This window comes from Engraulis encrasicolus, chromosome 5, assembly GCF_034702125.1.
Source record: "Engraulis encrasicolus isolate BLACKSEA-1 chromosome 5, IST_EnEncr_1.0, whole genome shotgun sequence".
In the NCBI taxonomy this organism is placed as follows: domain Eukaryota; kingdom Metazoa; phylum Chordata; class Actinopteri; order Clupeiformes; family Engraulidae; genus Engraulis; species Engraulis encrasicolus.
In genome coordinates this window covers 19,631,325-19,642,838 of record NC_085861.1, presented here as the reverse complement: position 1 = coordinate 19,642,838, position 11,514 = coordinate 19,631,325, and the positions used below count along the sequence as shown (strand labels likewise).

At 42.8% G+C, this 11,514-nt stretch overlaps 1 protein-coding gene across 1 annotated transcript in view; it reads right to left on the bottom strand.

The window, feature by feature from the left end:
• Positions 1 to 490: 490 nt before the first annotated feature.
• sacm1lb (SAC1 like phosphatidylinositide phosphatase b) overlaps positions 491 to 11,514 on the bottom strand; it is a 32,317-nt gene continuing 21,293 nt past the window's right edge. The window contains exons 13-20 of the mRNA XM_063198047.1: positions 10,920 to 11,018; positions 10,582 to 10,720; positions 6,349 to 6,418; positions 5,807 to 5,879; positions 4,539 to 4,632; positions 3,587 to 3,679; positions 2,627 to 2,684; positions 491 to 996 (exon numbers count right to left, since the gene is read on the bottom strand). Of these exons, the coding sequence (XP_063054117.1) occupies positions 860 to 996; positions 2,627 to 2,684; positions 3,587 to 3,679; positions 4,539 to 4,632; positions 5,807 to 5,879; positions 6,349 to 6,418; positions 10,582 to 10,720; positions 10,920 to 11,018 (763 nt within the window). The 3' untranslated portion in view covers positions 491 to 859. The remainder of the gene's footprint in view (positions 997 to 2,626; positions 2,685 to 3,586; positions 3,680 to 4,538; positions 4,633 to 5,806; positions 5,880 to 6,348; positions 6,419 to 10,581; positions 10,721 to 10,919; positions 11,019 to 11,514) is intronic.

Genomic DNA, 11,514 nt, shown 5'->3' with positions numbered 1-11,514 from the left:
ACAAGAAAAAAGAAAATAACAAATACAAAATGCTGAAGGTGACCGAGAGAGAGAGAGAGAGAGAGAGAGAGAGAGAGAGAGAGAGAGAGAGAGAGAGAGAGAATGATGAAGACACCCATGTTGTAATGATGACGCAGTGGCTGAGTGCTGTAAATGCTCTCGTTCTTGTTCTCCCAGTTGTGCATGGAAGTGAATGGGTACGTGTGACAATGTGTGTGTTGTTTGAGGTGTGTGTGTGTTGTTGGTGTTGTGAGGTGTGTGTGTTTATGTGTGCGCAGTGCGCATGAGTCCATGTGTGTAGCCGGTTCCTGTGTGGAGAGCAGCCACGGTGGGGTTGCCTTGACGACCAGTCTCTTCTCTGGCTCTGGGAGCATTCCCCCCACCGTGTGGTCACGCCTCGCCTCTGCAGCACCCCTATCCACCCACCCCACCCCAACCCACCCCTCCCCTCCCCCTATCCACCCCCATCTCCCCACCCTCTCCTCCTCCTTTTCCTCCCCACATCTTCCCCCATCCTGGGCCTGTTTGGTTTGGCCCTGGCCCAGCCGGTTTGACGCGGTTCAGCACAGCACAGCTCAACCTGACGTCCAAGCTTGACCTCGGTAGGCTAGGCTAGGCTAGGCTAGGCCTTGGCCTCCTGAACCCGAACCAGGACCCGGACCCAGACTGGGGCGTGGTGTGGTGTGTTGGTCCGATCCGGTCCGGTCGGGGTTGGGGCTCAGTAGAGACTCCAGTCCTGGCGGAGGCGCGGGAAGGAGGAGGCATCGTGGGCGTGGGAGGAGGAGGAGGAGGAGGAGGCGGAGGAGGAGGCGTTGAGGAGGGTGTCGGCGGGACCCAGCTGCTTTCCACACGCGCACATTCAGTCCAGCTTCTCCTTCTGCACCAGCCGCGGCGCGTCCACAAAGTCCCGCCCGTTGAAGAGGATGACGCCGCCCGTCACCACACTGGCCCCGCCCCAGAACAGCACGTACGCCAGCGTCTCCGTCCAGGTGTCACCTGCACATGCAGGAGGAGGAGAAGGAGGAGGGAGAGGAGGAGAAGGAGGAGGGAGAGGAGGAGCATCAGTCACCCGCAAAATAGGTTACAAGAGGCTACTAATAATGAATAAGTTTAATATTTAAACCAATAAGTTTAAAAATAATTGCACATTGTGTGCAAATGACCTATGTAGTACAACTGAATTTCATATATGTGGGGGCATGTTGGGGGTTGGGGTGGGAAGTGTGCAAGGGATGTTCAGGTTTCTGTGTATACAGCTCCAGGCCTTTTTATTAGAATAGCATGAAAAAGTTTATTTATTTCCAGAATTCCATCAATAATGTTAAACTGTCATGGATTGTAGATTCATGGCCCAGTTTTTTAACTATTCCAACCATTATTTTTTTTCTTTTTATATACGTTGGCCTTCCAGCTCAAAAAAACCAATGAATTTGGGAATTCGCAGCATTAGAATATTGTTATAAAATCACATTTTTCTTCATCAAAATTCGGGTCACATTAAATCAGTTGAAATTTGGTACTTTCTAAATAACATGCAATGGTCAATACTTGGTTAGGTCATTCTCTGTCTTCATAATGGCCATGATGCGTTTAACATTGAAGTCAATGGCAAAAACAGTGCATGGGAGTTATGGAAGCCCAGATATCCTTGATGCTTTGCTGTCAGCTGTTCTTGTTTGTTGACCTGGTGCCCCACACTTCACTCTTCAATATACCCTGTAGATTTCCATGCCACGTTTTGGTGTTAACTCACCAGTTTAATTCTAACTCAACAGAAATAAAACCCCATTCATTTTCAATGGGGGTTCATTTCTGGTGATTTAGAATTAAACTTCTTTTGATGAAGAAAAATGTGACTTTATAACAATATTCTAATGCTCCGAATTCCCCAATTCATGGGTTTTTTGAGCTGGAAGGCCAACGTATATAAAAAGAAAAAAATTAATGATTGGAATAGTTAAAAAAAACTGGGCCATGAATCTACAATCCATGACAGTTTAACATTATTGATGGAATTCTGGAAATAAATCAACTTTTTCATGCTATTCTAATAAAAAGGCCTGGAGCTGTATCTTACCTAAATTTTTAGATATTGCTAGTATTGATGAGGTCAGGTAATGTCGAACCGGCAACCTTTGGGCTACAAGTCTGATGGCCTAACCGCTTACCCATGGCTGACCTCGAGTGCTCTCAAGTGTTTTTATGGCAGTATAAGGGATTAAGTGTTTTTATGGCAGTATAAGGGATAAAGTGTTTTTATGGCAGTATAAGGGATTACGTGTTTTTATGGCAGTATAAGGGTTTAAATGTTTTTATGGGAATATAAGCAGTGGTCGAGTTGTATAATCAAAGCAGGGGTGATGGTCAGAGATTGATTCTGATTATTGGGGGTTCGGGGGTTTCTCCCCTGAGAAAAAAATGAAAGTGTAGTTGTTAAAAGTGCAATTTTAACACAATATGTGAAGGGAGGCCTGTTTTAGTGGGGGGTGATTTTTGACCATTTTCATTGAGGGGGATGATTTTAGACCATTTTCATTGTTGGGGGGGCATGGCATCCCGCCTCATCCCCCTACAACTCGAGCCCTGAATATTAGGGATATTGTGGTGATAGTGTGAGTGTTCTTACCGGCCATGAGGAGGCAGATGATGCACATGGAGAAGGCCACCACCATGATTATGGGCAGCTGCAGAGCAAACACACAGACCATTACTCATCTGGCAACCCCACTTTCACATGAGCAGAGATGACTACAGTACAGCAACAACAGTAACAATAACAGTATTAATGAACAGAATAAAAATAACAAAAATTATAATACTGCCCTGAAGAAGGCACTCATGCCGCTACACGCGGGCCTTGTTTTTTTAATATGTCCATGCAGGACTTGTCAAATTAATAAAGACATTTTAAATGGGAGTGCATTAGTCAGATAATGTATTCTCATTCTGGAACAATTATAATACATTTTATTTGTTACATGGCACCTTTCAGAACACCCAACACCCAAACGCAGACAATATTCAGTATGGAATCACCGCTTTCAAAATAAACCCCACTTTCACCTTATTACACTTCGTTGACGCCTACTACCTGAAGACTTTCCAGGCCTTGATTATAAACTAATAGCCATTCAAGCTGTTGTAACACTTTATTTTTGCCACAGGTGACTTTTCATAGGTCATGTCTAATTTCCCACTGACTTTTCATCTGCCATCTACTAGTAAGAACAGATAGAGCAACAATATATAGGTTATCCACAATTTATATATTACATTGCTCTCTATCTGTTCTTCATTACTTGCATACTGCTGTCGGGGGAGAAAGTGGTGTATTGTCCCAGGCCCAGGGAGAGAGGGGGCCCAGAATTGGATCATTATAACATTGTATGTATTGTGTTTGGGGCCCTTTCAGATGTCTTTGTCCCGGGACCAGCCAAAGCTCTCAGCAGCCCTGCTGCTGTACTATGTATTGTCCCCATAGCCTGTACTTGCTTGAATGTCCTCTTTGTAAGTTGCTTTGGTTAAAAGTGTCTGCTATGTAGTGTACGATGTAATGTAATATAATGCAATAATACTCATCTCTTACCGTGAGGAACTTCCAGTCTTTGGGCTCATGAAGAGGGGTGCTCATATCCAGCTCGTCCACCGCATAGTTACCCAGGAACAGGTCTATTGAGTCCTGACAGAAACAAATACAGTAACGTTGAGTACACTTAACGGCCTGTTCCCACTTTGACGGCCATTTGACGCTCATAAACGCGACGCACCTCCCTTTGTTGACTGAATGCTTCTTGTCGGAGCACATGCAGGGGCGTGACAGAGTACACTGAACCGGAATATCTCTTTCTGTCTTTCTACACGTCTATATCAACTAAGTAAGCTAACCAGCGATAGTAACATCAAAGTCTGCCCTTACCTAACTGTGGACATGTGTTTACTTCACACATTTCATAGCCCTCACGTAGTTTTGAATGTCGTCAAAATGTACATAATCCTTTGAACATAAGCACAAAGACCTTGCACTTCATAGTTTCTTGTAGTGTATGAATCTTACATTAAAATGTATGATAACCCGTCATAAAACTACTTTTAAGCAGCAAAACATAGCCCTTGGTTTCATGGGAATTCCTCATGTACTCGACAATCATTGGATAACGCTCCGCGTTGGCCGCGAGTAATTAGCATAAAGTAGAAGGGAGCTGAACTTTTTGACGCGCGTCAACTGTCAAAGTAGCCGCACCGCGTATCCCAGAAGCCTTTGCGAGGGCGTCGCCGCTTTCCATTGAAAATGAATTGAAGGCGTCGGCGTCATTGCGCTCGCCGGCAAAGTGGGAACGGGCCGTAAAGCAACACCAATTGAACAGACCACACTTGGGGACTATGTGTGTGTGTGTGTGTGTGTGTGTGTGTGTACCGGTCTGAAGTCAGAGAAGTTGTTCTTGTAGTATTGGTGTGTGTGTGTGTGTGTATGTGTGTGTGTGTGTGTGTGTGTGTGTGTGTGTGTGTGTGTGTGTGTGTGTGTGTGTGTGTGTGTATACCTGTCTGAAGCCGTCTGAGAAGTTGTTCTTGTAGTAGCGGATCATTGAGTTCCAGCCATCCATCAGCAGACCTACATGGGTCCTCTTGCCCATCCTAAACATCACATTACATTACATTACACTACATTACATTACACTATACATTACACTATACACCGCATTTCACATTATTACGCAAATGACATTTTTTGCCGTTTTCCTAAATAATCAATAGAAATGACAGTCGTCATAATTTTCAAGTAATCGGCCATTAGAGTACAATTCAAAAGTTTTTGAATGAACCTTCCAATGATAACGGTATTTTTTTTAAATAACAAAAAACTTAAAATGCCCAAAATGCTCTGTTCCAAATTATTACGCAAAACAGTTTTGTAGTGTTGTAATACAAATTTCTTTCTTTTTTTCCCATTTACATCAAAACAGTTGGCATTTGGTACCTTCTAAATTACATTTCGATGTTCAAAACTTGGTCATAAGCTGTAACTGGAATGCTGCGTTTAACATTGAAGTCAATGGCAGGGCATTGCATGGGAGTTATGGAAGCCTAGATATCCTTGATGCTTTGCTCTCAGCTGTTTTTGTTTGTTTGGTCTGGTGACCCACACTTCACTCTTCAATATACCCGTAGATTTCCATGTGTAGGTGCTTTGGAGGTGATGACATTCTAACTCACCAGACATAGCATCCCATTCATTTTCAATGGGGTTTTATGTCTGGTGCGTTAGAATGTCATCACCTCAAAAGCACCTAAACGTGGCATGGAAATCTACGCTTATCACCAAGTATTGAACATTGAAATGTAATTTAGAAGGTACCAAATTCCAACTGTTTTGAGGTAAATGGGAAAAAAGAAAGAAATTTGGATTACAACACTACAAAACTATTTTGCGTAATAATGTGGAACAGAGCATTTAAAGTTTTTTATTATTTTAAAAAATACCGTTATCATTGGAAGGTTCATTCAAAAACTTTTAAATTGTACTCTAATGGCTGATGACTTGAAAATTATGACGACTGTCATTTGTATTGATTATTTGGGGAAACAGCGAAAAATGTCATTTGCATAATAATGTGGAATGCGGTGTACATCACATCACCTTTACATTAAAGTGTTACATCATGATATTATGCATAATTACACTACATCAGTAGACCCAAATGGGTCGTCTTGTTTGTCCTACACATTATATTATTTAAATGGAAATGCATTACTTAACACTAAATTACACTTCGTTCCATTCCATTCCATGCCCATGTGAAGCCCTCACCGTGTGAAATCAGTCTTCAGCGCTCCAGTACCCGCATACTGCTTGGCACACGCATCCGCATTATCTGCCCATGCTGAGAGACAGAGAGAAAGAGAGAGAAAGAAATAGATAAGTACATTATCGTGAGTCTTTGCAAAAATGTCTTTTTTGGCATGTGATGCTGAGCTATGATTGGCTTGGGCCAAAACATCATGAAGATATACAAAGCACATTTAGTTTTACCGATTTATCTAGGGTGACAGTGGTTTTGTACACAGATCAGGTGCATAAGCATTTCTAGATTTTTGCCTGATGAAAATAAGAATTGTGACTGAAGTTACTGCGAAGTGAGAAGTCGTCAGTGTGCAGGTGTAAAAACATTTTCTCACCGACAGGTTAGAGATTGTTTAGGTGTAGGCACAGTTTAGCATTTTTTAGCTAATGTTAGGGTTACTACTACATATGAATGTATGTAAGTCAATGGGAGGGCCCCACAAAGACATATTGGTGTGTGTGTGTGTGTGTGTGTGTGTGTGTGTGTGTGTGTATGATGAGTGCCTCACCGTTCTTGTAGGCCTTTTCAAAGTCGGCCTGCTCCTCAATCCTCTGGCCCGCATGTAGCACTCCCATCCTCTGCATTACACACACACACAGCCTGGTTAAAAGCTGTACATAAGCACTGTGTTTCAGAAACACACAGACCACCCGCACACAAGCAAACGCGCACGCACACGCACGCACACAAACGCGCACACGCACACACTACTGATGTGAGGACACTGACAGCGTTATCCTCTGCAGGGGACATGTAAACCACACCATGGTTACTGCTGTTCATTATCTCTGCACAATCTCAGAAGACAACCAGCTCACACCATAGATCCCCCCATACTCAATTAGCTCTATTTTTGGCCCTCGAATAATTTTGAAAAATTAAAAAAAAAAAAAAAAAGAAGAAGAAGAAGGTCCGATCGCACTGTCGGCTCTTATTTTGAAATCGCGCCACAGACGCTATGAAGAAGCGTGCCGTGCCCCGCCCCCTCAGACAGTTTCTCCCTCTTTGTCAGTCACTGCAGGCTCCGGACAGAAGCATCTACCAGGGTGGCATTAGAGGTTGTGAGACTACAAGGGAAGGACTGTATCAGAGCCTGTAAATAAATTATTCACAACGTTCTCTATGCCTCGTTCTTTAAAAGAAATGGTCCACATTTGATTGCAAACAGTGTGTTAGGACTTCGAATTGGTTTAGCAGTAGCTGTAGCTAGTTGCTAACACAAATGAAGGCAAACTGTGTTTGAGCTCTGCTGGCAGCTAACTAGTGGTAGCCTACTTAAAAACGAATTGCTTGATAAACTTTTCACACTTTTAAACAGTCCCCAAATAGTTCGTTTGGAATGCTAAGACCCTCATAAGACTAGGCCTACAAACAAAGTTATGAGCAACTTGACGATTTATTATTGGCTGTTGCATTTAATCAACATTGCATCAAATGTGCCATTTTCGTGTTGGCAAAACCTGGTGTCCTCCTATCTATGGTGCTGTTTCCACGTAGCAGGATATTTTTTTAGCAGGGTATTTTTTTCTCCTGTTAGGTGTAAACACAACATGTGGATAAAAATAAATACTCCATTGTAGCAAATGTGTTTTCAGCATTTTTTTCTCCTGCTTTTTATACCTGGATTTTAAATATCTGCTACGTGGAAACCAAAAGGCCAAAACCAACGCAAACCAATACAACCAGGAGAATTTATTGGGAGGAATTTTGAAAAACTGGCCCTCTGGGACTTTTAATTGAGTACCCCTGCCATAGACACACTGGGTAGCTCGGTTAGTGCTGTACATTATCCATTATGATAGTACTAGTGGTGGGCCGTTATCGGCGTTAACGTGCTGCGATAATGTGAGACTCTTATCGCGCGACAAAGAAAATATCGCACGTTAATCTATTCTCAAAATATGGATTTGGGCACCATAGCGTTCGATTGACAGACGCTTTCAGACTGCCCTCCATTCGCTTCGCCTCTCCACCTGTTGCTCAGCAGATCTACTAAACATGAACAGTGTTTGCATGCTGTAAACATTAATCTCTCTGCCGTGGTAGGTGTTGTTTTAGTGCTTTTTCATAAGTGGTAGACTAGAGAGACCTTATTGTTTGAGGTGAAGCAGACATTATTGTGTATCAGTCCGACATAGCCTACATTTCCTCACGCATTGCATGGAACACAAACAACAGTCCTGTTCCTGAAATCTTGCCTGTGCCATAATTGCAAAATATTCCGTGTGATATACAGTGCCCTCCATAATTATTGGCACCCCTGGTTGAGATGTGTTTTTTAGCTTCCAATTATTTTATTTTTTTTCTAAATAATATGGGACCTAAATGGAAAAAAGAGAAAAATCCAACCTTCAATACAAGTGCATTTATTCAGTGGGGAAAAAATCCCACATAAAGAAATAATTATTTGACATCAAATAATGTGTGTCACAATTATTAGCACCCCTGGTGTTAATATTTTGTACAACCCCCTTTTGCCAACAAAACAGCACCAAATCTTCTCCTATAATGTTTCACAAGATGGGAAAAGACAGAAAGAGGGATCTTCAGCCATTCCTCTTTGCAGAATCTCTCTAAATCATCCAGAGACCTGGGTCCTCTCCTCTGTACTCTCCTCTTCAGCTCACCCCACAGGTTCTCAATGGGGTTGAGGTCAGGGGACTGAGATGGCCATGGGAGGAGCTTGATTTTGTGTCTGGTGAACCATTTCTGTGTAGATTTGGCCATTTGTTTAGGGTCATTGTCTTGCTGAAAGACCCAGTGACGACCCAGCTTCAGCTTTCGGGCAGAGGGCAACAGATTTTGATTTAAAGTGTCCTGGTATTTCAAAACATGATGCCATGCACCCTAACAAGGTTCCCAGGGCCTTTTGGAAGCGAAACAGCCACACAGCATCACTGACCCACCCCCATACTTCACAGTGGGTATGAGGTGCTTTTCAGCCATGCGCAATCTTTCGTGGTACGCCAGACCACTTAGAGTGTTTGTTGCCAAAAAGCTCAATCTTGGTCTCATCTGACCAAAACACACGGTCCCAGTTGAAGCCCCAATACCGCTTGGCGAACTCCAGACGCTTGCATTTATGATTGTGAGTGAGGAAAAGGTTTTTCTCCGTGCATGCCTCCCAAACAGCTTGTTGGCGTGTAGACAGCGCCTGATGGTTGATTTGGAGACTTTGTGACCCCAGGATGCTACCATTTGTTGTAATTCTGTAACAGTGAGCTTTGGAAATCTTTTGATTTCTCTTACCATCCTCCTCACTGTGCGTGGTGGCAAAATAAACTTGGGTCCTCGTCCAGGCTTGTTTACCACTGTTCCAGTTGTTTTGAACTTCTTAATTATTCCTCTCACAGTGGATATGGGCAGCTGCAGTTGAGTGGCAATCTTCTTGTAGCCTCTGCCTGACCTGTGAAGGTCGACGCACATCTGCCTCACTTGTATGCTGTGTTCCTTTGTCTTTCCCATGTTTAAGAGTGGATAAGAGAAATGGCCTCGGTGTCACGTCATATTTATACCCCAGGAAAACAGGAAGTGATGAATTACTAATTAAATGTTCCTACATACTCTGGTAAACTTTGTAAACTACTGTAGAAATGACAGAAATGCTTCAATTATATTTATTTCCTGGGAATTGTTAAGGGTGCCAATAATTGTGGAACAGGTGATTTAATGAAAAATAATTATTTTTCAGTCAGGGATTTTTTTATTTTCTTACAATTCATTTGAGTTGAAGGCTACATTTTCCAAAAAAATTCAGTGTGACAGTATTCTTCTGCAATAAACACTGAATTTATTTTAAGGCTTTTAACACATCTCAACCAGGGGTGCCAATAATTATGGAGGGCACTGTACATTTTGAAGATTGTCAAACTGAAACTGTCAATATCTACTCTCGCTGAATGTTTGTGTTATGATCGCGCATTTGCGACTCATGTCAGACGGTAATAGGCTAGCCTACACCTCGCGGTTGTTGCGCTTGATATAGCCAAACTCGCGGTCGTCACACTCGACTTTTTTTTTTGCAATCTGAATTCTTTTGGAGTTGTAACTCCGCTGGCATTCTAACACAGAGAACAACTGTCAGGTTTAGGCCAAATCGATGTGGGCCAGTGCTTTAGGGTCTAGAACTAGCTCTAGAAATCTAGTAGCCTGGCTCTGACTTTGCTGTATCTACGGCGCAGCTCCTCACTCTCTAAAGGAGCCGCTGCCCGTTTTAACAGTCAGTGGCAGATTCATTCTCTCTCTCTCTCTCTCTCTCTCTCTCTCTCTCTCTCTCTCTCTCTCTCTCTCTCCTCTCTCTCTCTCTCTCTCTCTCTCTCTCTCTCTCTCTCTCTCCTCTCTCTCTCTCTCTCTCTCTCTCTCTCTCTCTCTCTCTCTCACTCTCTCTCTCTCATTATTTCGCTAGCGTGCCTATTCTGAATGAGCCATTTTGATATAGATTAATCTAGATTAATTTCATAATTAGTGAGATTAATCTAGATTAAAAAAAATAATCTATGCCCACCCCTAGATAGTACACAAGCACAATACAGCTTCACTGCAGCCCACCGAACCACAGAAGGGTCCATGACAGCTCTACTGAGTCCTGACAGACACAGACAAATGAATGTACAGCACACTTGAAGCAACACCAATTGAACAGACCACACCTAGGTATAATGTGTGTGTGTGTGTGTGTGTGTGTGTGTGTGTGTGTGTGTGTGTGTGTGTGTGTGTGTGTGTGTGTGTGTGTGTGTGTCACCTGTAGCTGAGACTGTAGAGATCGTCTGGCTAGTAGACTCTGCACAACATTGGTGCGGTCCAGGCAGTCCATACAGTTACTACGGAACGTCCCCTCCTGTTGCACCAGCACGTTGCCCTCGGCGTCTACCAGGAAGTACCTGGAGGAAGTGACATCACAAACAGGAAACACTCTTATAATACTGGTCAAGCTTCACAAAACATAAGCACGCTCAAATAAACACACAAATGAGCAGTCTAGCAGACAACCACACACACACACACACACACACACACACACACACACACACACACACACACACACACACACACACACACACACACACACACACACCTTACCCAAACTCCTCCTGCATCTCTGCCACCATGTCCACCAGTATCTGTAGACGATGCCACCTCATGCGGCTACACTCCTTATGGAAGTCAAACGCAATGTACCTGCCAAGGGGCACACATGCACGCACACACATACACACGCACACACATACATAGACAAATCCATAAACCTGGCACTTAAGACCAAAAATATGTACGCAAATAATTATAAATAATAATAATAATAATAATACATAGTGTTTATATAGCGCTTCTCATGACACTCAAAGTCAAATGTACCTCCTGAGGGCGTCCCATCAAAGTATATCTGTGCACACTTTAAGTTCATACATTCATTCAAGTTCATACATTCATTAAAGGACAAGTCCAACTTATTTCAATAAATTGCTTATATAGTTGAACCCTTGTAATATGCGAGAATACATGTGAGAACATTTTTCCTCTATGTGTTTGCAATGCCTAGTTCATACCAATGGAAGTCTATGGTACCAAATAAAATATCATAGAATGTACTTTAAAAGCACAAACGGCTCTTTAATTCCGCCCAGTGATCACTTGTGGCTTGATGCTAAAGGTACCATTTACTTCCAGGGATTGT